The 26,975-nt window shown below is 47.4% G+C and overlaps 1 protein-coding gene across 1 annotated transcript; it reads right to left on the bottom strand.

Moving 5' to 3' along the window:
• Positions 1-466: 466 nt before the first annotated feature.
• LOC134983625 (zinc finger protein 420-like) lies at positions 467-26,975 on the bottom strand. Its single transcript, XM_063949300.1, has 3 exons — positions 26,835-26,975; positions 25,070-25,181; positions 467-2,037 (listed from the first exon to the last, which is right to left on the bottom strand). The coding sequence occupies exons 1-3, from the start codon at positions 26,973-26,975 to the stop codon at positions 467-469; spliced, it is 1,824 nt and encodes a 607-aa protein (XP_063805370.1).

The following is a 26,975-nucleotide window of genomic DNA, read 5'->3' as shown; positions in this document are numbered from 1 at the left end:
CTTATTTTGTCAAGGTCTTGGCTAAACGTAACATTTAGTGCCGGATGTAATGCCATCCCTGTTGGCCAGAGGTGAGGGTTGCCCGTCACACTTGGACATTTTTTAATGCGCCAGTCATTTACAATACATAGGGGGTCATTCCAACCCGATCGCTCGCTGAAGTTTATCGCAGAGATTGGGTAGGAACTGCGTCGTTGCCTAGAGATCGCCTCTGCCTGATTGACAGGCAGAGGCGGTCGCAGGGCGGGAGGGGGCAGCACGACGGTGTTTGGCCACCCTTATGGGGGTGCAGTCCGGCAAACAAAGGTGTGGCCAGACCGTGTGGGCCCCCCCCCCCCCCCCGCACGCCCCCCGCGTGCGACATCTCACACAGCCGCTGCGACGATCAACTCCCGGCCAGCTGTGCGATGCTTCTGTACTTGTGCTGTGGGCGGACTGTATCCCTCTCCTTACACTCAGACCTATATCATGGGTTCACTCTTGTGTGACTTTTCTGATGTTTAGTAAGTTCTGAATTGCATGTAAAGCATTTCCCGCATTCAGAGCAAGAATACGGTCTCTCTCCGGTGTGACGTCTCTGATGTATAACAAGTTCTGCATTACTTTTAAACCCTTTCCCACATTCCAAGCAAGAATACGGTCTTTCTCCTGTGTGACGTCTCTGATGTCTAACAAGTTCTGATTTAATTGAAAAACCTCTCTCACATTCAGAGCAGGAATATGGGTATGCTCCTGTGTGAATCATCTGATGTCTAACAAGTAGAGACTTTACTTCAAACCCTTTCCCACATTCTAAGCAAGAAAACAGGCTCTCACCTGTGTGACTTCTCCGATGTCTAACAAATTCTGATTTAATTGAAAAACCTCTCTCACATTCAGAGCAGGAATATGGGTATGCTCCTGTGTGAATCATCTGATGTCTAACAAGTAGAGACTTTTCTTCAAACCCTTTCCCACATTCTGAGCAAGAAAACGGTCTCTCACCTGTATGAAATCTCTGATGCCTAACAAGCTCTGGAAAACTTCTATACCCTTCCCCACATTCTGAGCAGGAATATGGTCTCTCTCCGGTGTGAAGTCTCTGATGTACAACAAGTTGAGAATTACGTATAAAGCATTTCCCACATTCCGAGCAAGAATACGGTCTCTCTCCGGTGTGAAGACTCTGATGTCTAACAAGATGTGGATGACGTGTAAAACATTTCCCACACTCAGAGCAGGAATATGGTCTCTGCCCCGTGTGACTTTTCTGATGTTGAACAAGATCTGATTTCCGTGTAAAAGATTTCCCACAAGCAGAGCAGGAAAATGGTTTCTCTCCGGTATGGCTTCTCTGATGTTCAACAAGTTCTGAATTATTTCTAAACCCATTTCCACATTCAGAGCAAGAATATGGTCTCTCACCTGTGTGACGTCTCTGATGTCGAAAAAGTTCTGATTTCACTGTAAAACATTTCTCACATTCAGAGCAGGAATATGGCCTCTCACCTGTGTGACTTCTCTGATGTATAACAAGTTCTGATTTCACTGTAAAACATTTCTCACATTCAGAGCAGGAATATGGCCTCTCACCTGTGTGACTTCTCTGATGTATAACAAGTTCTGATTTACATCTAAAACATTTCTTACATTCAGAGCAGGAATATGGGTATGCTCCTGTATGAATCATCTGATGTCTAACAAGATGTGAATTTACTTTAAAACATTTCCCACATTCTGAGCAAGAAAACAGTTTTTCATCTGTATGAATCATCTGATGTACAAGAAGTTCTGAATTACTTCTAAACCCTTTCCCACATTCTGAGCAGGAATATGGTGGCTCTCCTGTGTGACTCCTCTGATGTATAACAAGGTCTGAATTAAGAGTAAAACATTTTTCACATCCAGAGCAAGACGCATTTGTAATGCAGTTGCTTTTTATATGAGTAGATATTTTCTGTGTATGATCTGCGGCTGTATACATGTCAGTATGTGTGAGGTCTCCATCACATGAGACTGATTCCTCCTTTATATCAGTAGATGGATCTTTAGAGGAGTCTGTGGGTAAAAATATAGGAGGTTAGTCATTCAATGTAATTGTCCAATTCACTCCATGTGCTAACCAGCCCTTTCCTGGTGTACAGCCATACATCTGAATCTGTGAGGCCTGAGACACTCATCGAAATGTGCACCAGCCCTACGGTAGGTGCAAATTCTTCATCTGAGCAGGGTTGGCTGGTTTAAACCAAATGTTTTTTTTGTGTTTTTTTTAAACACATTCTATTTTTTATTTTTTTTATCATGCTGTGACCACAGGCACGGTGCCGTGACTTCTTAAAAAAAGCCTATTACCTGTATAATGGAATCCCCCTGGTATTATTCCACATTCTTGTTGCTTGGATCTTCATTTGAGTGAGCTGAACCAATGCAGTAAATTCACACACAACAGAGAAATAGGTAAGATGGGAGGGTGAACCAGATCAGAGAGTTACTAAATCTTCCTAGCATCAGCTAAGACTCCACAAACTCCTCCCCAACAATCCTAACGTACAGGAGAAAACCATAACTAATATTCTCATTTTCACTTATCTCGGAGTGTAATTTGTATATGTTTTAATATATTTAGTCTACCTACATATATTCAGATGAAATAGGAATAATAAGCAGTAAAAACTAAGAATTTACTCACCGGTAATTCTATTTCTCGTAGTCCGTAGTGGATGCTGGGTACTCCGTAAGGACCATGGGGGGTATAGACGGGCTCCGCAGGAGACTGGGCACTCTTAAAAGAAAGATTAGGTACTATATCTGGTGTGCACTGGCTCCTCCCTCCATGCCCCTCCTCCAGACCTCAGTTAGGGAAACTGTGCCCGGAAGAGCTGACATTACTAGGAAAGGATTTGGAATCCAGGGTAAGACTCATACCAGCCACACCGTACAATTCGTGATAACTATACCCAGTTAACAGTATGAAAGAAGAATGAGCCTCATTAACAGATGGCTCAAAACAATAACCCTTTTGTTAAGCAATAACTATATACATGTATTGCAGAGAGTCCGCACTTGGGACGGGCTCCCAGCATCCACTACGGACTACGAGAAATAGAATTACCGGTGAGTAAATTCTTATTTTCTCTGACGTCCTAGTGGATGCTGGGTACTCCGTAAGGACCATGGGGATTATACCAAAGCTCCCAAACGGGCGGGAGAGTGCGGATGACTCTGCAGCACCGAATGAGCAAACTCAAGGTCCTCCTCAGCCAGGGTATCAAACTTGTAGAATTTTGCAAAAGTGTTTGAACCCGACCAAGTAGCAGCTCGGCAAAGTTGTAAAGCCGAGACCCCTCGGGCAGCCGCCCAAGAAGAGCCCACCTTCCTCGTGAACTGGGCTTTTTTACGGATTTAGGATGCGGCAGGCCAGCCGCAGAATGAGCAAGCTGAATCGTGTTACAGATCCAGCGAGCAATAGTCTGCTTTGAAGCAGGAGCACCCTGCTTGTTGGGTGCATGCAGGATAAATAGCGAGTCAGTTTTCCTGACTCCAGCCGCCCTGGAAACATAGATTTTCAGAGCCCAGACTACGTCCAGCAACTTGGAATCCTCCAAGTCTCGATTAGCCGCAGGCACCACAATAGGTTGGTTCAAATGAAACGCTGATACCACCTTATGAAGGAATTGAGGACGAGTCCTCAATTCTGCCCTGTCCATATGGAAAATCAGATATGGGCTTTTATACGACAAAGCCGCCAATTCTGACACCTGCCTGGCCGAAGCCGAGGCCAACAGCATGACCACCTTCCATGCGAGATATTTTAACTCCACGGTCTTAAGTGGCTCAAACCAATGTGATTTTAGGAAATCCAACACCACGTTGAGATCCCAAGGTGCCACCAGAGGCACAAAAGGGGGCTGAATATGCAGCACTCCCTTAACAAACGTCTGAACTTCAGGCAGTGAAGCCAGTTCTTTTTGAAAGAAAATAGATAGGGCTGAAATCTGGACTTTAATGGATCACAATTTTTGGCCCATAGTCACTCCTGACTGTAGGAAGTGCAGAAATCGACCCAGATGAAATTCCTCTGTTGGGGCCTTTCTGGCCTCACACCAAGCAACATATTTTCGCCATATGCGGTGATAATGTTTTGCTGTCACGTCCTTCCTAGCTTTTATCAGTGTAGGAAAGACTTCCTCTGGAATGCCCTTTTCCCTTAGGATCCGGCGTTCAACCGCCATGCCGTCAAACGCAGGCGTGGTAAGTCTTGGAACAGACAGGGTCCCTGCTGCAGCAGGTCCTGTCGGAGCGGCAGAGGCCATGGGTCCTCTGAGATCATTTCTTGAAGTTCCGGGTACCAAGTTCTTCTTGGCCAGTCCGGAACGATGAGTATAGTCCTTACTCCTCTCTTTCTTATTATCCTCAGTACCTTGGGTATGAGAGGAAGAGGAGGGAACACATAAACCGACTGGTACACCCAAGGTGTCACTAAAGTGTCCACAGCTATCGCCTGAGGGTCCCCTTGACCTGGCACAATATCTTTTTAGCTTTTTGTTGAGGCGGGATGCCATCATGTCCACATGTGGTCGTTCCCAACGGTTTACAATCAGCTTGAAGACTTCTGGATGAAGTCCCCACTCTCCCGGGTGGAGGTCGTGTCTGCTGAGGAAGGCTTCCTAGTTATCTACTCCCCGAATGAACACTGCTGACCGTGCTAGCACGTGATTCTTCGCCCATCGAAGAATCCTTGTGGCTTCTGCCATTGCCATCCTGCTTCTGTGCCGCCCTATCGATTTACATGGGCGACTGCCGTGATGTTGTCTGACTGAATCAGCACCGGTTGGTTTTGAAGCAGGGATTCTGCTTGACTCAGGGCATTGTAAATGGCCCTTAGCTCCAGAATATTTATGTGTAGGGAAGTTTCCTGACTCAACCATTGTCCTTGGAAGTTTCTTCCCTGAGTGACTGCCCCCCAGCCTCGGAGGCTTGCATCCGTGGTCACCAGGACCCAGTCCTGTATGCCGAATCTGCGGCCTTCGAGAAGATGAGCAATCTGCAGCCACCACAGCAGAGACACCCTGGCCCTCGGGGACAGGGTGATCAACCGATGCATTTGAAGATGCGATCCGGACCACTTGTCCAATAGATCCCACTGGAAGATCCTTGCATGGAACCTGCCGAAGGGAATCGCTTCGTAAGAAGCTACCATCTTTCCCAGGATTCGCGTGCAGTGATGCACCGACACCTGTTTTGGTTTCAGGAGGTCCCTGACCAGAGATGATAATTCCTGGGCCTTCTCCTCCGGGAGAAACACCTTCTTCTGTTCTGTGTCTAGAATCATACCCAGGAACAGCAGACGCGTCGCAGGAATCAGCTGTGACTTTGGGATATTCAGAATCCAGCCGTGCTGATGCAGCACTTCCTGAGATAGTGCTACGCTGATTAGCAACTGCTCTTTGGACCTCGCCTTTATCAGGAGATCGTCCAAGTACGGGATAATTATAACTCCCTTCTTTCGAAGGAGTATCATCATTTCGGCCATTACCTTGGTAAATACCCTCGGTGCCGTGGACAGACCAAACGGCAACGTCTGGAATTGGTAATGACAGTCCTGTACCACAAACCTGAGGTACTCCTGGTGAGGTGGGTAAATGGGAACATGTAGGTATGCATCCTTGATGTCCAATGACACTATAAAATCCCCCTCTTCCAGGCTTGCAATAACCGCCCTGAGCGATTCCATCTTGAACTTGAACTTCCTTATATAAGTGTTCAAGGATTTTAAATTTAGGATGGGTCTCACGAACTGTCTGGTTTCGGTACCACAAACAATGTGGAATAGTAACCCCGCCCCTGTTGAAGGGGGGTACCTTGATTATCACCTGCTGGAGGTACAGCTTGTGAATAGCTGCCAGTACTACCTCCCTTTCTTTGGGAGCAGCCGGTAAGGCTGATTTGAGGTAACGGCGAGGGGGAGTGGCCTCTAACTCCAGCTTGTATCCCTGAGATACCACTTGCAGAACCCAGAGATCCACCTGTGAGAGAACCTACTGGTCGCTGAAGTTCCGGAGACGCGCCCCCACCGCACCTGGCTCCGCCTGTGGAGCCCCAGCGTCATGCGGTGGACTTAGAGGAAGCGGGGGAGGATATTTGTTCCTGGGAACTGGCTGTCTGGTGCAGCTTTTTCCATTTTCCCTTGCCTCTGGGCAGAAAGGAAGCGCCTCTGACCCGCTTGCCTTTTTGGGGCCGAAAGGACTGTACCTGATAATACGGTGCTTTCTTAGGCTGTGAGGAAACCTGAGGTAAAAATGTCGACTTCCCAGCTGTTGTTGTGGATACGAGGTCCGAGAGACCATCCCCAAACAATTCCTCACCCTTATAAGGCAAAACCTCCATGTGCCTTTTAGAATCAGCATCACCTGTCCACTGCCGAGTCCATAATACTCTTCTGGCAGAAATGGACATTGCATTAATTCTAGATGCCAGCCGGCAAATATCCCTCTGTGCATCTCTCATATATAAGACTACGTCTTTAATATGCTCTATGGTTAGCAAAATAGTATCCCTGTCTAGGGTATCAATATTATCTGACAGGGTATCGGACCAAGCTGCTGCAGCACTACACATCCATGCTGAAGCAATTGCAGGTCTCAGCATAGTACCTGAGTGTGTATATACAGACTTCAGGATAGCCTCCTGCTTTCTATCAGCAGGCTCCTTTAAGGCGGCCGTATCCTGAGACGGCAGTGCCACCTTTTTTGACAAGCGTGTGAGCGCCTTATTCACCCTAGGGGTTGTCTCCCAACGCAACCTGTCCTCTGGCGGGAAAGGGTACGCCATCAGTAACTTTTTAGAAATCACTAGTTTCTTATCGGGGGAACCCAACGCTTCTTCACACGCTTCATTCAACTGATGGGGGAAAAACCACTAGTTGCTTTTTCTCCCCAAACAGAATACCCTTTTTAGTGGTACCTGGGTTAATGTCAGAAATGTGCAACACATTTTTCATTGCCGTAATCATGCAACGGATGGCCCTTGTGGATTGTACATTAGTCTGATCCTCGTCGACACTGGAGTCAGACTCCGTGTCGACATCTGTGTCTGCCATCTGAGGTAGCGGGCGTTTTTGAGCCCCTGATGGCCTCTGAGACGCCTGGGCAGGCACGGGCTGAGAAGCCGGCTGTCCCACAGCTATTATGTCATCGAACCTTTTATGCAAGGAGTTGACACTGTCGTTTAATACCTTCCACATATCCACCCACTCTGGTGTTGGCCCCGCAGGGGGTGACATCACACTTATCGGCACCTGCTCCGCCTCCACATAAGTTTCCTCATCAAACATGTCGACACAGCCGTACCGACACACCGCACACACACAGGGAATGCTCTGACTGAGGGCAGGACCCCACCAAGTCCTTTGGGGAGACAGAGAGAGACTATGCCAGCACACACCACAGCGCTATATAATGCAGGGATGCACACTATACAGAGTGATTTTTCCCCTATAGCAGCTTATATACACAGTTATGCGCCTAAATTTATGTGCCCCCCTCTCTCTTTTACCCTAGAAGTCTGGAACTGCAGGGGAGAGCCTGGGGAGCGTCCTTCCAGCGGAGCTGTGAAGAGAAAATGGCGCTGGTGTGCTGAGGAAGACAGCCCCGCCCCTTTCTCGGCGGACTTCTCCCGCTTTTTTATATGCGTTATGGTGGGGGATTATGCACATATACAGTATATTGGCTGTATTATGTGCTATTTAGCCATGTAAGGTACTCTAATTGCTGCCCGCTAGCTGCAAGCAGGTAGGTTTGCTTCTCTCCTCTCAGTCCCTCGTAGCAGTGAGTCTGTTGCCAGCAGATCTCACTGAAAATAAAAAACCTAACAAATACTTTTTCTAAGAAGCTCATGAGAGCCCCTAGAGTGCATCCAGCTCTGGCCGGGCACAGATACTAACTGAGGTCTGGAGGAGGGGCATAGAGGGAGGAGCCAGTGCACACCAGATATAGTACCTAATCTTTCTTTTAAGAGTGCCCAGTCTCCTGCGGAGCCCGTCTATACCCCCCATGGTCCTTACGGAGTACCCAGCATCCACTAGGACGTCAGAGAAAATGGTTTTATTGAAAGATGTAACATTAACCCTTTCAGTGGTAACTTTTTTGAATTTTGTCACGCCTCCCAAGATTGTTTTTTATATTTTTTACCTGTTGCCAGGGGTTTCATGTGCATTGCCAGGGGTTTTACACACTAGGGGGTAAATTTACTAAGGTGGGAGATTTTTAGAACTGGTGATGTTGCCCATGGCAACCAATCAGATTCTACTTACCATTTATCTAGCTGCTTCTAGCAGATAATAGATATCATCTGATTGGTTGCTATTGGTGGCTGTCTCGGCACGCAGGGGTCTCTGGCTACGCCAATGGTCTGGGGATGAGGAATCCAAGAAAAGCGTGGAGAACCTACCCTTCACAGGTCAGGCTCTGTTTGGGGAGGCATTGGATGCGTGGATTTCCACAGCAACCACAGGTAAGTCAACCTTTCTTCCCTCAGCCACCCCACCGACGAGAAAATCTTTTCTTACGTCTACAATGCAGTCCTTTCGGACTGCAAAAGGTTAAAAAGGCCAAGTTCCACTTTCTTCAGAGGTGGTCGAGGGAAATCCAGAAAACCTGCATCAACAGGTTCCCAGGAACAGAAGCCTGGTTATGCTTCCTCAAAATCGTCAGCATGACGGTGGATCTCCCAGCCTGGAGATCGGGCAGATGGGAGCATGACTGAGAAATTTCAGTCACGTCTGGGCGTCATCAGGCCTGGACCCCTGGGTGCAAGATATTGTGTCCCAGGGGTACAGACTGGAGTTTCAAGAACTCCCACCTCACAGATTCTTCAAATCAGGCGTACCAGCTTTGCTGACAGAAAGGACTATCCTACAGGAAGCCATTCAAAAATTGGAAAAGGCAAATGTCATTGTTCCAGGTCCACATCATCTGAAAAAATAAGATTTTAAACCTACCGATAAATATTTTTCTCCTAGTTCGTAGAGGATGCTGGGGACTCTGTAAGGACCATGGGGTATAGATGGGCTCCACAGAAGACATGGGCACTTTAAGACCTTTTAATGGCTGTGAGCTGGCTCCTCCCTCTATGCCCCTCCTCCAGACCTCAGTTATAGGAACTGTGCCCAGAGGAGATGGACATTTTGAGGAAAGGATTTTGTTAATTAAGGGTGAGATACATACCAGCTCACACCACAACACACCGTACAACCTGGGATATAACTAAACCAGTTAACAGTATGAACAAATAAGATCAGCAACAGGTTGATCTGAACTGCAACACAACCCTTGTGTAGACTTATCAATAACTATGTACAAGTACTGCAGATTTATTCCGCACTGGGACGGGCGCCCAGCATCCTCTACGGACTAGGAGAAAAAGATTTACCGATAGGTTTAAAATCTTATTTTCTCTTACGTCCTAGAGGATGCTGGGCACTCCGTAAGGACCATGGGGTTTATACCAAAGCTCCAGACCGGGCGGGAGAGTGCGAATGACTCTGCAGCACCGATTGAGCAAAAAAAGAGAGGTCCTCATCAGCCAGGGTATCAAACTTATAGAATTTAGCAAAAGTGTTTGAACCCGACCAAGTAGCTGCTCGGCAAAGCTGTTATGCCGAGACGCCTCTGGCAGCCGCCCAAGAAGAGCCCACCTTCCTAGTGGAATGGGCCTTTACCGATTTTGGTAACGACAATCCAGCCGTAGAAGGGGCCTGCTGAATTGTGTTAAAGATCCAGCGTGCGATAGTCTGCTTGGAAGCAGGAGCACCAACCTTGTTGGCTGCATATAGGATACACAGAGCCTCCGTTTTCCTAATACGAGACATTCTGGCTACATAGATTTTTAAAGCCATGACTACATCAAGGTACTTGGAATCCTCCACCGGCACTACAATAGGTTGGTTCATGTGAAACGACGAAACCACCTTAGGTAGAAATTGTGGACGAGTTCTCAATTCTGCACTATCCACATGGAAAATCAGATAGGGGCTCTTGTAAGACAAGGCCGCCAATTCTGACAGCCTCCCTGCAGATGCCAAGGCCAATAACATGACCACTTTCCAAGCGAGAAATTTTAACTCAACAGTTTGAAGTGGTTCAAACCAATGTGATTTAAGGAACTGTAACACCACGTTAAGTTCCCACGGTGCCACTGGGGGCACAAAAGGAGGTTGGATGTGCAGTACTCTTCACAAAAGTCTGCACTTCTAGAAGAGAGGACAGTTCCTTCTGAAAAAATATTGATAAGGCCGAAATATGCACCTTAATGGAGCCTAACTTTAGGCCCATATCCAGCCCCGCCTGTAGAAAATGGAGAAAACGACCCAGCTGAAAACCTCCGTAGGAGCATTCTTGGATTCACACCAAGACACATAATTCCTCCAGATACGGTGATAATGTTTCACCGTTACCTCCTTCCTAGCTTTAAGCAGAGTAGGGATGACCTCTCCTGGAATACCTTTCCTAGCTAGGATTTGGTGTTCAACCGCCATGCTGTCAAACGTAACCGCGGTAAGTCTTGGAACACACACAGCCCCTGTTGTAACAGGTCCTCTCTTAGAGGAAGAGGCCAAGGATCTTCTGTGAGCATTACCTGAAGATCTGGAAACCAGGCCCTTCGAGGCCAGTCTGGAACAATGAGTATCGTTTGAACTCTTGTTCTTCTTATGATCCTCAATATCTTTGGGATGAGTGGAAGTGGAGGGAACACATAGACCGACTGATAAACCCACGGTGTCACTAGTGCGTCTACTGCTATTGCTTGAGGGTCCCTCGACCTGGAACAATACGTCTGAAGCTTTTTGTTGAGGCGTGATGCCATCATGTCTATTCGAGGGAGTCCCCAACCGTTTGTCACTTCTGCAAAGACCTCTTGATGAAGCCCCCACTCTCCTGGATGGAGATCGTGTCTGCTGAGGAAGTCTGCTTCCCAGTTGTCCACTCCCGGGATGAAAACAGCTGACAGAGCGCTTACATGATTTTCTGCCCAGCGAAGAATCCTGGTGGCCTCCGCCATCGCTGCTCTGCTTCTTGTTCCGCACTGGCGGTTTACATGTGCCACGGCTGTGATGTTATCTGACTGGATCAGTACAGGTAGGTTGCGAAGAAGATGCTCCGCCTGTCTCAGGCCTTTGTATATGGCCCTCAATTCCAGCAAATTTATGTGCAGACAAGCCTCCTGGCTTGACCATATTCCCTGAAAATGTTTTCCTTGTGTGACCGCTCCCCAGCCTCGGAGGCTCACATCCGTGGTCACCAGAACCCAATCCTGGATTCCGAACCTGCGACCCTCTAGGAAGTGAGCACTGTGGAGCCACCACAGGAGATATCCTGGCCCTGGGGGACAGGCTTATCATCCGATGCATTTGGAGATGGGACCCTGACCATTTGTCCAGTAGGTCCCACTGAGATGTTCTTGCATGGAACCTGCCAAACGGAATGGCCTCGTAGGCCGCCACCATCTTTCCCGACACTCGAGTGCATTGATGAATCGACACTCTTTTTGGTTTCAGCAGATCCCTGACCATGTTCTGGAGTTCCAGAGCTTTTTCCATTGGGAGAAAAACCCTCTGCCGTTCTATGTCCAGAATTATGCCCAAAAACGACATTCGAGTTGTCGGCATCAACTGCGACTTTGGCAAATTTAATAGCCAGCCATGTTGTTGTAGTACCCTCAGAGAGAGTGCCACGCTTTTCAGTAACTGGTCTCTTGATCTCGCCTTTATCAGGAGATTGTCCAAGTACGGGATAATTGTGACACCTTGCTTGCGCAGGAGCACCATCATTTCCGCCATTACCTTGGTGAAAATCCTCGGGGCCATGGAAAGCCCAACCGGCAACGTTTGAAATTGGTAATGACAATCCTGCACAGCGACTCTCAGGAACGCCTGATGAGGAGGATATATGGGGACATGAAGGTATGCATCCTTTATGTCTAGTGACACCATAAAATCCCCCCCGTCCAGACTGGAAATCACTGCCCGGAGAGATTCCATCTTGAATTTGAATCTTTTCAAATACAGGTTTAGGGATTTTAGGTTCAGAATTGGTCTGACCGAGCCGTCTGGCTTCGGGACCACAAATAGAGTTGAATAAAACCCCTTTCCCTGTTGCAACAGGGGAACCGTGATAATCACTTGCTGTTGACACAGCTTTTGTATCGCAGCTGAAACTATTTCTCTCCCTGGGAGAGAAGCTGGTAAGGCAGATTTGAAAAATCGGTGTGGAGGCACGTCTTTGAACTCCAGTCTGTATCCTTGGGTTACAATTTCTAGCACCCAAGGATCCAAGAGTTCGAATGAATCCAGACCTGGCTGAAGACGTGCCCCCACCGGTGCGGACTCCCGCAGCGGAGCCCCAGCGTCATGAGTGGATTTGGTAGAGGCCGGAGAGGACTTCTGCTCCTGGGAACTAGCCGCAGCTGGGTGTTATTTTCCCTCTACCCTTGCCTCTGGCGATGAAGGATGATCCACGTCCCTTTCTGAATTTATGAGACCGAAAGGACTGCATCTGGTATGGAGGCATTTTCTTTTGCCGTGGGGGAACAAAAGGCAAAAAGAAGACTTACCCGCGGTAGCTGTGGAAACCAGGTCCGCGAGGCCGTCCCCAAACAAAAGTTCACCCATGTACGGCAAGGCCTCCATAAGTCTCTTGGAGTCAGCATCACTAGTCCATTGACAGGTCCACAACGCCCTCCTAGCTGAAATTGCCATGGCATTGGCCCTTGATCCCAAGAGGCCAATATCTCTCGCAGCCTCCCTTAGGTATAACGCTGCGTCCTTGATGTGACCCAATGTCAACAATACACCCTCCCTGTCGAGGGTGTCCATGACAGATGACAAGTTATCTGCCCATCCTGCAATCGCACTACTCACCAATTCCGACGCTACCGCTGGTCTGAGCAGGGTTCCCGTAGTTGCATAAAATAGATTTCAAGGTAGTTTCCTGCCTGCGATCCGCAAGATCCTTTAGTGTCGCCGTGTTTGGAGACGGTAGAGCCACCTTTTTGGATAAACGCGTCAAAGCCTTATCTACCGTGGGTGACGATTCCCACCGTAACCTGCCCTGTGAGAGGAAAGGATACGCCATAACAATTCTCTTAGGAATCTGCAGTCTTTTGTCTGGAGTTTCCCAAGCTTTTTCAAATAGAGCGTTCAGCTCATGGGATGGGGGAAATGTTACCTCAGGTTTCTTCTCCTTAAACATACAGACCCGTGTGTCAGGGACAGAAGGGTCCTCTGTGATATGTAATACATCTTTTATTGCAATAATCATGTACTGAATACTCTTGGCCACCCTTGGGTGTAACCGAGCGTCATCATAGTCGACACTGGAGTCAGAATCCGTGTCGGTATCAGTGTCTACTATCTGGGTAAAGGGACGTTTCTGGGACCCTGATGGGTTCTCTGACATTAATATCCATGGATTGTCTCCATGCTTGGTTCTGGGACTCAGATTTGTCCAACCTTTTATGTAATAAAGCCACACTTGCATTCAAAACATTCCACATGTCTACCCAATCAGCAGTCGGCGGTGCCGACGAAGCTACTATTACATTCTGCTCCGCATCCTTTCTGGAAGAGCCTTCCGCCTCAGACATGTCGACACACACGTATTGACACCCCCACACACACTGGGATATAGGGGACAGACCCACAGTAAGGTCCTTTAGAGAGGGAGTTTGCCAGCTCACACCCAGCGCCACTGCAGTCTGAAATATTAATAATGTCCCAGACCTGTAAGCGCTTTTTGTATCACACTATCACCAAATTAATGTGCCCCCCCCCCCCCCTCCCTGATTTGCACCCTGTTACTTGTATACAGCGGTGAAGGGAGTCCGGGAGCAGCGTCTCTGCAGCAAGCTGTGGAGAAAATGGATCTGGTTAGAGCTGAGGGACTAAGCTCCGCCTCCCTCGATGGCACGCTTCGGTCCCGCTAATTTTTATACTGGCGGGGGTCTGTATATACTGCCCATGCAGTACCTATGCGTGCCAGTGAACGTTTATGAGGTAATTATTGCTGCCCAGGGCGCCCTCCCTGCACCCTTGCTGTGCCTCGTGTGTGTGTGTGTGTGTGTGAGCAATGGCGCGCTGCGCGGTACCTCACGAAGATCTGAAGTCTTCTGCTGCCTTTGAAGTCTTCTTGCTTCTCATACTCACCCGGCTTCTATCTTCCGGCTCTGTGAGGAGGACGGCGGCGCGGTTCTGAAACGAACAGCTAGGCGTACCAAGTGCTCCGACCCTCTGGAGCTAATGGTGTCCAGTAGCCTAAGAAGCAGAGCCGATCAGTAAAGTAGGTCTGCTTCTCTCTCCTCAGTCCCACGAAGCAGGGAGCCTGTTGCCAGCAGTGCTCTCTGAAAATAAAAAACCTAACAAAGTCTTTTTCCAGAGAAACTCAGTAGAGCTCCCCTAGTGTGCGACCAGTCTCCTCTGGGTACAGAATCTAACCGAGGTCTGGAGGAGGGGCATAGAGGGAGGAGCCAGTTCACACCCATTAAAAGGTCTTAAAGTGCCCATGTCTCCTGCGGAGCCCGTCTATACCCCATGGTCCTTACGGAGTCCCCAGCATCCTCTAGGACGTAAGAGAAACATGGGTTACTACTCAAACCTATTTGTGGTACTGAAACCGGATGGTTCGGCGACGCCAATATTGAACCTAAAATCTTTAAACCCCTATTTGGAGGGAATTCAAGTTCAAAATGGAGTCTCTGAGAGCGGTCATCTCAAGTCAGGAGGAAGTGGAATTCCTGGTATCCCTAGATATAAAGGATGCATAACTTCACATTCCGATTTGGCCGCCACACCAGGCTTATCTCAGATTTGCTCTGTTACTATCAGTTACAGGCACTGCCATTTGGCCTCCCCACGGCACAGAGAGTGTTCACCAAAGTAATGGCAGAAATTATGCTACTCCTCCGCAAGCAGAGAGTGAACATAATTCCATATCTGGACGATCTACTGATAAAAGCATCTTCCAGGGAGAAAATGTTACAGAACATTGCTCTCACAACTCGAGTACTCCGGGATCATGGCTGGATCCTGAATCTTCCAAAGTCACATTTGGAGCAGACAAGGAGATTGTCTTTTCTAGGGATCATCCTCGACACGGAAGTGCAGGTGTTTCTACCGGTGGAGAAAGCGTTGGTGATACAATCAATGGTCCGGGATGTCTTGAAGCCAACCTGGGTATCGGTTCATCAGTGCATTCGCCTTCTGGGGAAGATGGTTGCCTCTTACGAGGCTCTACAGTACGGAAGATTTCATGCACGGTCCTTCCAACTGGATCTCCTGGACAAATGGTCGGGGTCTCTACTTCACATGCACCAGAGGATACGTCTGTCTCCGAAAGCCAGACTCTCGCTCCTCTGGTGGCTGCAAACCTCTCACCTACTAGAGGGCCGCAGGTTCGGGATTCAGAATTGGATTCTTCTAACCACGGATGCAAGTCTCAGAGGTTGGGGAGCAGTCGCCCAAGGGGAAACCTTCCAGGGAAGGTGGTCAAGTCTGGAAACCATTCTTCCAATAAACATTCTGGAACTACCGCCTGTAGAAGACCGTTGTACATGGCCCTTAGTTCCAGAATGCACATCTTCTGCAAGATCGTGCCATTCAGGTTCAGTCGGACAACGTCACAGCGGTGTCCTACATAAAACAGGCAGGGCGGAACGAAGAGCAGAGCTGCAATGTCAGAGGTAACAAGAATCATCCTCTGGGAGGAAAGACACGCAGCGGCGCTGTCAGCAATCTTCATTCCAGGAGTGGACAACTGGGAAGCGGACTTCCTCAGCAGACACGATCTCTATCCGGGGGAGTGGGGCCTACACCCAGAGGTGTTTGCAGAGGTGACAAGTCTTTGGGGCTTACCTCAAATAGACATGATGGCCTCACGCCTCAACAAGAAGCTTCGGCTGTACTGTTCCAGGTCGAGGGATCCACAGGCAGTGGCAGTGGACGCCCTGGTAACTCCGTGGGTGTTATAGTCAGTGTACGTATTCCCTCCACTCCTGCTCATCCCAAGGATTCTCAAACTAATCAAAAGAACAAGAGTTCAGGCGATCCTCATTGCTCCGGGCTGGGCAAGAAGGGCTTGGTACGCGGATCTTCTGGAGTTACTACTGGAAGATCCGAGTCCTCTTTGAGAGGACCTTCTGCAACAGGGGCCGTTCGCTTATCAAGACTTACAACGGCTATGTTTGACAGCATGGAGGTTGAACACCAGATCTTAGCTCGGAAGGGCATTCCGAACAAGGTTATTCCTACCCTGATACGGGCTAGGAAGAGAGTAACGTCAAGACCTTACCATAGGATTTGGAAAAAGTATGTGTCTTGGTGTGAATCCAAGAAGTTTCCTACGATGGAATTTCAACGTGGGCGGTTTCTCCTCTCCCTGCAAGCAGGAATGGATGTGGGCCTGCGCTCCATAAAAGTCCAGATTTCGGCCTTGTCCATTTTCTTCCAGAATATCAATTGGCTGCCCTTCCTGAGGTTCAGACTTTCTTGAAAGGGGTTCTGCACATCCAACCTCCCTTTGTGCCGCCTACGGAACCTTGGGATATTAACGTGGTGCTGCAGTTCCTGCAATCGGATTGGTTCGAACCTTTACAGGAGGCTGAAGTCAAGTTTCTTACTTGGAAGGCTGTCACACTGTTGGCATTGGCATCTGCTAGACGTGTGTCAGAATTGGGGGCATTGTCCTGCAAGAGCCCACACTTGATTTTCCATGAAGATAGAGCTGACCTCAGGACGCATCAGCAGTTTCTACCAAAGGTTGTGTCGGCTATTCATATCAACCAACCTATTGTGGTGCCAGTGGCTACTGACTCCTCAATTACCTCAAAGTCCTTGGATGTTGTGAGGGCTTTGAAGATTCATGTGAAGAGAACTTCTCGTCACAGAAAGTCGGACTGTCTGTTTGTCCTTTATGATCCCAACAAGATTGGGTGTCCTGCTTCTAAGCAGATGATTTCTCGCTGGATCAGGTTCACTATCCAGCATGCTTATTCTACGGCAGGATTGCCGCGTCCAAAATCGGTTAAGGCCCACTCTACTCATAAAGTGGGTTCTGCCTGGGTGGCTGCCCGGGGTGTCTCTGCTTTACAACTTTGCTGAGCAGCTATTTGGTCTGGGTCGAACACGTTTGCAAAGTTTTACAAGTTCGATACTTTGGCCTCTGAGGACCTTAAGTTTGGTCAATCTGTTCTGCAGGAGCCTCCGCGCTCTCCCTCCCATACTGGGAGCTTTGGTATATCCCCATGTCACTAATGTGGACCACAGCATCCTCTAGGACATATGAGAAAATAGGATTTTAATAACCCACCGGTAAATCCATTTCTCGTAGTCCGTAGAGGATGCTGGGCGCTCTCCCAGCGCTTCATTTTCCTGCAGTTGTTACTTGGTTCAGTACTGCCTTGTTACTTGGTTAAGTAATGTTGTTCAGCAGTTGTTGACTTGTTTCAAGCTAGTTAGCTTGGTTGTCTGTTATGTGTGAGCTGGTGTGAATCTCACCACTATCTGTGTATTTCCTTCTCTCGAAGTATGTCTCCTCGGGCACTATTTCTAGACTGGGTCTGGTAGGAGGGGCATAGAGGGAGGAGCTAGCCCAGACTATTAAACTCTTAAAGTGCCCATGGCTCCCAAAGGACCCGTCTATACCCCATGTTACTAATGTGGACCCCAGCATCCTCTACAGACTACGCAAAAAGGATTTACCGGTAGGTAATTAAAATCCTATTTTTTTCCCAACCCCGCATCTATGATTTACTATGTAATCAGTGGAACATCTCTGTACGCAACCACCTTTAGCAACACACCCATAAAATGCTACCTGTACGTGCATCTTTTTATTCACGCCCCACCCCGCGTTACAGTTCACATTTTCCAGACCACCTAGCAGGTGCACAGGTGTATTCATTACTCACACATCTTAAAAGATCCACAGGTGGAGCTAGTTACATCACTTGTGATTCTGTGAGGAGACCTGGAAAGCGTTAACTGTTGGTAACTCTCTAGGACTGGAGTTGGCTACCCCTGCTCTATATCCTACTGGTAATGGTTGGATAACTACATTATTTTATTTTATAATTGTCTAACTCCTAAACCAGGTTATTGCCTTAACCCACTAATTGTTGTGTGCTTACTATAGTGGTGCTCCAAAGTTTGTGAACCCTTCAGAATTTTCAACATTTCTGCTGAAATTTGGACTAAAACTACCTCAGATTTTCAGTCCTAAAACTAGATAAAGAGAACCAAATCAAATGAGACAAAGAAATGAGACGTGCTCATTTTTATATTGAGGAATGATCCAATATCACATATCTATAAGGGGCATAAGTATGTGAACCTTTGCTTTCAGTATTTGCTTTCAATAACTACATCTGTTTCCAGTAATTGTTGATTAGTCCTGATCATCAGCTTGGAGGAATTATACCCCATTCCTCTGCAAAACAGCTTCACCTCTGTTATGTTGCTCGCTTCAGGTCATTCCACATCATTTCGATTGGATTAAGGTCAGGACCTTGACTTGGCCAATCCAAAACTTTACATTTATTCTTCTTTAACCCTTCATTGGTCAAATGACTTGTGTACTTGCTGTATGACCCACGTTCCTGAGATACAGCTCATGGACCTTTAGAATATTCTGGTATAATTCAAAATTCATTGTCACATCAATGATGGCAAGTAATCCTGGGTCAGATGCAGCAAAACAGGCCCAAACCATGATACCACCAGCACCACCGTGTTTATGAGGTGTTTATGCTGGAATGCAGTGTTCTCCTATCTCCAAACATAACACTTCTCATTTAAGCCAAAGAGCTCTATTGTGGAATCATCTGTCCACAAAACATTGTTCCAATAGCCTTCTGGATTGTCCAGGTGATCTTTAACAAACTGCAGATGGGCAGCAATGTTTCTTTTTGGAGAGCAGCTGATTTCTGTTTGCAATCCTGCCATGCACACAGAATTGTTGTTAAGTGGTCTCATTAACATTAGCTAATGTGAGAAAGGCCTTCAGTTGCTTAGCGGTTACCATGGGTTCCTTTGTGACCTTGTAAACTTTTAGACGCCTTGCTCTTGGCGTAATCTTTGTTGGTCGACCACTCTTGGGGAGGGTAATAATGGTCTGGAATTTCCTCCATTTGTATTCAATCTGACTGTTGATTGGTGGAGTCCAAACTCTTTAGAGATGGATTTGTAACCTTTTCCAGCCTGATGAGCATCAACAACTCTTCTTCTGAGGTCCTCAGAAATCTCCTTTGTTCATGGCATGATAGACTTCCTCAAACGTGTTGTGAACAACCGACTGATAGATCCCTGTTCTTTTAAAAAGACAGGTTGTCCACGCACACCTGATTGTCATCCCATAAATTGGAAATACCTTACTCTAATTTCACTTTCAAAATATCTGCTAAGCCTAAAGGTTCACATACTTTTGCCACTCACAGATACGTGATATTGGATAATTTTCCTCAAAAAAAAAAAATATAAAAAAATGAGCACGTCTATTTTTTTTGTCTCGTGTGTGATTTGGTTCTCTTTATCTTCTTTTAGGACTTGTGTGAAAATCTGAGGTCGTTTTAGGCCAAATTTCAGCAGAAATATAGAAAATGCTGAAGAGTTCACAAACTTTCAAGAACCACTGTATGTCTTCTATCTGTATGTCGGACATATCAACTAAACACATTTTGGGGAAAAAAAAAAAAAAAAACACGTTATCCTTACATTATAATACATATAATTTATAGTAGTCCATGGACTTAAACTCTTGCAGTGCTGGTGGTACTGGGAATTTCCTCTCCCAGACCCCGTGTTCTGCAATTCACACACATTGCCACTGGTGCAGCCCTGTAGCTTCTATGCCCGATTTTACACCGTACAGCACTGAGGGACAAAGCAGCAGGAAGCAATGTGGGGCTGTGGTGAAACATATAAATACGTTTTTTTTTACATTTAATTTTACATTTTAGTTATTTATACATGACGCCTAGCGCCGACACTGCCCATAATGGCACCACCCCAGAGGGCGTACCATTCTGAGACCATGCCCACCATCATGGCTATGTGGAACAGGGTCCCAGCCACAGTAAGAAAGTATTAGAAGCCAAGGAGCATGTAGGTTCCAGCTAGATCTGTGGATAAGAAGCCTCCACTCTCCTGAAACTAAGGGGTTATATTTACTGAAGTGCGGGTTTTAGATTCTAATTGTCTTCTAGAAGGTGCTAGATAAATAAGGAGAATGTGATTGGTCGCTATGGAAAACATCCCAACTTCTACAGACCCACACATTAGTAAATATACCCCTTAGCATTACCAAACATACTCCTAAGCATGATCACTTTTCTGGACAGTAAGACAATGGGATTAATGTATCAAGAAGTAAAAAATAGGATTTCAATTATCTACCGGTAAATCCTTTTCTCGTAGTCCATAAGGGATATTGGGGAGACTTAATACGATGGGGTATAGACGTGGTCCAAAGGATCCGGTGCACTTTATATTTCTTCACTAGGTGTGCTGGCTCCTCCCCTCTATGCCTCCTCCTACAGGCAGTTATAGGTAAAATAGTGCCTGAAGGAGAAAGGACATACACAAGAGAAGGAAACATGATAACAAAGAGTGGTGAGATTTATATACCAGCACACCACGACCATATAACAACCGGCAATGGCCGGCAACAACAACATCTGAACAGGTAACCACATAATGAGAACCTGCAGAAAAGTCAACGCACTGAGGCAGGCGCCCAATATCCCTTATGGACTACGAGAAAAGGATTTACTGGTAGGTAATTCAAATCCTATTTTCTCTAGCATCCATAAGGGATATTGGGGAATCTAGTACGATGGGAACGTACCAGAATGGGCAGGAACGTGTGGAGACTGCTTCAGCACCGCCTGCCCAAACTGGGTATACTCTTTGGCCAGGGCATCAAACTTGTAGAACTTAACAAATGTTTTCTTCCCCGACCAGGTAGCTGCTCAGCACAGTTGCAAGGCTGAGACTACACTTAGGAACAGGTAAAGCTGCCGACACATGGGCCTGTTGGATAGTAAGCCTAATCCAACGAGCAATGGACTGCTTCGAAGCAGGACAACCCTTTTTCTGGGCATCCTAGAGCACGAACAAAGGATCCGTCTTTCTGATCCGAGCCGTTCGCTTGCTATAGATCTTCAAAGCTCGTCCATCATCTAAAGCCTCCAGAGGAGGAGAAGAGTCAGAATTTGAAGGAACCACAATAGGTTGATTCGGTGAAACGCGGAGACAACCTTCGGCAGGAACTGCTGTCCTGTACAGAGCTCCACTCTGTCCTCGTAAAAGTCCAAGTAGGGACTCTTACACGATAAGGCCCCCAATTCTGAGACACTTTGAGCAGAAGCCAGAGCCAATAACATCGCAGTCTTCCACGTGAGGTACTTGTCTTCAACCGTCATCAGAGGTTCAAACCAGGAGGACTGTAGAAATTCCAACACTACATTCAAATCCCAGGGTGCCGTAGGCGGCACAAAAGGAGGTTGGATGTGGAGTACCCCTTGCAAGAAGGTCTGAACTTCTGACAACATTGTCAATTTCTTCTGGAAGAAAATGAAGAGATCCGAAGTCTGCACCTTAAATGGAACCCAGGCATAAGCCCTTATCCACACCAGCCTGCAGGAAACATAAGAAAAGTCCCAAGTGGAACTCTGCAGGTGGATATGTGTGTTTCTCGCACCAAGAGACATATCTCTTCCAGATATGATGATAATGTTTTGACGTCACAGGTTTCCTGGCCTGAACCATGGTAGCAATAACCTTTTTGGAAAGGCCCTAGGATGTTCCGCTCAACCTCCCTGCCGTCAATTGAAGACGTCGTAAGTCCGGGTAGATGAACGGTCCCTGTTGAAGAAGATCTCTTCTTAGTGGGAGAGGCCAAGGGTCTTCGACGGACATGTCCAGAAGATTTACGTACCACGCCCTCTGAGCCCAAACAGAAGTGCCTGGACTCCTTAATTCCCGATTCGCTTTAGCACCCTTGGGAGCAACGGAATCGGGGGAACCAGGTAGACCAGCCGGTAAGGCCAAGGTGACGTCAGTGCATCCACTGTCCTCGCCTGAGGGTTCCTTGTTCGTGAGCAATACCAGTGAAGCTTCTTGTTGAGTCGAGAAGCCATCATGTCTATTTGCGGGCAGCCCCACCGGTTGATGACCTGATGGAACACCTGCTGGTGAAGTCCTCACTCCCCCAGGTGGAGATCGTGACGACTTAAGAAATCCGCTTCCCAGTTTACCACACCCGGAATGAAGATTGCCGACATTGCTCTTGCATTTCTATCTTCCCAGGGGAGTATGTTTGACACTTCTCGCATGCAGGCTCTGCTTTTTGTCCCTCCTTGCCGATTGATGTACGCCACGGCTGTGGCATTGGCCGACTGTACTTAGATCGCGTGATCCCTGAGCAGAGGAGAGGCCTTAAGCAGAGCTTTCTAGATCAACGGAAGTTCCAGAAAGTTGCGGCTTTTCATGGGCTGACCACCTGCCATGGAACTGCGCCCCTTGGGTGACAGCTCCCCATCCACTTAGACTAGCATCTGTCGTAAGGAGGGTCCAATCTTGGATCCCAAAACTCCGGCCCTCCAGTAGATTGGAGGACTGCAAGCCACCACAAGAGGGAAATCCTGGCCTGATGTGACAGCCGAATCATCCGGTGCATCTGTAGATGTGATCCGGACCACTTGCTCAGGAGATCCAACTGAAATGTTCTGGCACGGAACCTCCCATATTGGATCGCCTCGTATGAGGCGACCATCTTTCCCAACAATCTTATGCAAAGATGGATGAACACTCGAGTAGGTCAGAGCACCATGCAGACCATCTCCTGAAGTGTTCTCGCCTTGTCCCCTGGTACCTTCTAGGCCACAGTATCCAGCAACGTCCCCAGGAACAGGAGCCTTTGAGTTGGCTCCAGGTGGGACTTCTGTAAGTTGAGGATCCACCCATGGTGTGACAGAAGGTGGATAGTGCGGTCGATATGGAGCAATAAAAGCTCCCTATATCTTGCTTTTACCAGAAGATCGTGAAGGTAAGGGACAACATTGACCCCCTGGACCATTATCTCCGCCATCACCTTTACGATTAACCTCGGAGCTGTGGACAGGTCGAAGGGCAGGGCCTGGAACTGGTAGTGATCGTCCAGCAGGGCAAACCTCAGGTACGGTTGTGAGGTGGTCAAATCGGAATATGAAGGTAAGCATCCTTGATGTCCAAGGAGACCATGAATTCCTGTTCCTCCAGGCCCGCAATCACTGCTCGCAAGGATTCCATTTTGAACTTGAAAACCTTCAGGTAAGGATTCAAGAACTTCAGATTCAAAATGGGCCTTACCAAACCATCCTGTTTTGGTACCACAAACAGGTTGGAGTAATAACCCTTGCCTCGTTGTGGTATTGGTACTGGAACAATGACGTAGGACTGGACCAACTTTTGGATGGCCTGTTGCAACATAACCTGCATAGCCATCAAAGCTGATAAGCTTGATTTGAAAAATCGTTGGGGAGGAGCACCGTCGAACTCCAGCTTGTAGCCCTAAGAAATGAGATCTCTGACCCAGGTATACTGGCAGGAAGCCTACCAGACGCGGCTGAAGTGACGCAGTCGAGCTCCCACCTCGAGATCCCCTCGGGGTGGGTGGGCACCGTCATGCTGAGGTCTTAGTGGAAGCAGAACTGGTGGTCTGTTCCTGAGAGCTGGTGCTTGCAGGTTTTCTTGACTTACATCTGGTGCCTCTATTCGTATTTGAGGCACCTCTGGCCTTAGAACGAAATCTGTAAGACCGAAATGACTGCATAGACAGCCCCGTGCAGGAGCGTCTCGCCGGCGGGGCCACAGAGGGGAGAACGTGGATTTCCCAGCCGTATCTTTGGAAATCCACGCATCCAACTCAACCCCAAAGAGCCATTCCCACCGAAAAGAGGAGGGAATTCACACTGCGTTTTGATTCTGCATCCGCAATCCAATGACGCAACCACAAAGCCCTGCACGCCGACATTGCCATGGCAGAAGTACTAGCATTAATATTTCCCATCTCCTTGAGCGAGTTACACAGGACGCGTGTAGTGTCCTGAATGTGCTTGTGGAGAGTCACCATAGTGACCGGCACATAGCTCTGGAGAGGCCCTCCTGAATCTGAGTAACCCACATATGAATGACATGGGTCATCCAGCTATAACCGGCCTCTGTGATACACCTGCTGCCACGTAAATAGATTTTAGCGTAGTCTGTATTTTCCGGTTCCCAGGACCCTCTCCCACAGCCCCTTCACTGATTTGTGAAGATTGGCTGCATTGTTCACAAAGAAACAGAATCAGATGACAATAGAGAGAATCTGGTGTGGCATACACGGCATAGTTTGTGTTTACCCAAGATTCACAGTAAGCACAGTAGAGGGGAGGAGCCAGCACACCCAGTGAAGAAATTTAAAGTGCATTGGCTCTTTTGGACCCCGTCTATACCCCATCGTACTAGATTCCCCAATATCCCTTATGGATGCTAGAGAAAGAGTGGAGATGTGGACCACGAGAAAAGTTGCCCCTAGCAACCAATCAGCTTTGAGGTAGCATTTATATAGCATCACATATATATGTATAACATACATTAGTGCTGGTATACGACTTGTCTCAGACGCAAATCAGAAAAGTATTTCATATACAGATATTATTACTCTTATTGCAAAGGGAGGACAATATGTAATGTCAGGAGGATCTTGGGATATGTGACACCACATCTCTTTCCACTATTCAGAGAATGAATGGCTACAATGTTTCAAAGGTCAGAAAGATGTTACACCTAGTGTTGTATACCAAACACCAGAGAGTGTGGGGAGGAGACTGGTCAGATCTCTGGGCTGGTAACACACAGTGACATGATGTGAGGGGGAGAGCAGGAGTATAATAGGGGCTGATGGCTCCCGACTCCAATGGGCAGATACTTTGCCCTTATTAGTCTGTACTAACAGTAGATGGTGGAGAATAACAGATTGCTGTAGTGACTGAACAAGGAGAATATGTGATTATTACTCACCTGTGCTGATATCTGTAGGGATTTCCTCCTCCTTACACTGCTGATCACCCATCACATGCGTCTGCTCATCTACTTTTATATCTTCTACTTTAACATCAATAAGATCTTCACCCTAAATAACATAAAAATATCAGTGTTCAATATTCAAACACCTTCAGTACAAATCCTTAAGTGTATATTCATCTGTATTTCAGTATTGTGTGAGACCCTACCCGTCTCTCCTGTGGGACACTGTGATTCTCCTCTGCATGGTCCTGGGAATAAAGAGGACCTGGGGTATTCCTGTTACTGGACCCATCTGTAGGAGACGCACAGTGACTGAGTACATTGTATATATGTGATTATCAGATGATGTGTATCTAGGTGGTCCCATAGCTGCTCTCTCCATTACACTACACGACAGTCTCCTCTTACCCAGTGATGTGAGGGGCCGGTGATTCTCCATCGTCACGTCCTTGTACAGACCCCTGTGTTCCTCTATATACTCCCACTCCTCCATGGAGAAATAGACAGTGACATCCTCACACCTTATAGGAACCTGACACACACAATGATACAGTCATCACCCAGACACATTCCCCGGTGTTACTGTATAATGTCCCATTCCCAGCAGTCACCTCTCCAGTCATCACCCAGATACATCCACTGGTGTTACTGTATAATGTCCCATTCCCAGCAGTCACCTCTCCAGTCATGAACCCAGACACATCCCCTGGTGTTACTGTATAATGTCACATTCCCAGCAGTCACCTCTCCAGTCACATCCCCTGGTGATACTGTATAATGTCCCATTCCCAGCAGTCACCTCTCCAGTCATCACCCAGACACATCCCCTGGTGTTACTGTATAATGCCCCATTCCCAGCAGTCACCACTCCGGTCATCACCCAGACACATCCCCTGGTGTTACTGTATAAAGTCCCATTCCCAGCAGTCACCTCTCCAGTCATCACCCAGACACATCCCCTGATGTTACTGTATAATGTCCCATTCCCAGCAGTCACCTCTCCAGTCATCACCCAGACACATTCCCTGGTGTTACTGTATAATGTCCCATTCCCAGCAGTCACCTCTCCAGCCATCACCCAGACACATCCCCCGGTGTTACTGTATAATGTCCCATTCCCAGCAGTCACCTCTCCAGTCATCACCCAGACACATCCCCTGATGTTACTGTATAAAGTCCCATTCCCAGAAGTTACCTCTCCAGTCAGCAGCTGAATGATCTTGTTGGTGAGATCCAGGATCTTCTGGTGATTGTGCCTCTCATGTATCAGTGAGTGAGCTAGAGGCACCGTGATGGGGCTCTGGGTCCTCCCCAGTCCTGACACACGGTGATGGCTGCTGGGTGTCTCACACTCTCCAGATGTTCCCTTCACTACTGTGTGATCCTGTGTACAACATTCATTAAATTCTACCATGTGAACAGTAGATGCTTACATACATGTACCGTGTCATTAATACTAATAAAACCTGCTGCATTAGAAGAAAGCAAAATCTGCATATTGGGCCGATATATCAGATAGTAAGGAGTAAATTGATTTTGCACATTCTGGTCAGTTCAGGGTCATTAACAAAACTTAAAATATTAAAAGAATATTCATATAAAGTTTGATTGGAGAAATAAATAATGAAAACATCACATAAAAATAATCTATAATCGCCTCCTTCACTATTTTATCACCAATGTCCTATGTACCTATAATCCACAGGCCTCTGCTGTCATGCATGAGACAAGAGGACATGACATTCCCAGAATCTCTCACCTCTCCAGTCAGCACACAGATGATGTCCAGGAAGAGATTTATTATCCTCTCTGTCATATCCATCTTCAATGCCTGGTGATTCTCCATCATCACGTCCTTGTACAGACCCCTGTGTTCCTCTATATACTCCCACTCCTCCAT

Source organism: Pseudophryne corroboree, assembly GCF_028390025.1.
Source record: "Pseudophryne corroboree isolate aPseCor3 chromosome 3 unlocalized genomic scaffold, aPseCor3.hap2 SUPER_3_unloc_2, whole genome shotgun sequence".
NCBI lineage: Eukaryota > Metazoa > Chordata > Amphibia > Anura > Myobatrachidae > Pseudophryne > Pseudophryne corroboree.
Note: the sequence above shows the minus strand (reverse complement) of the source record. Positions and strands in the feature narration are given on the sequence as shown.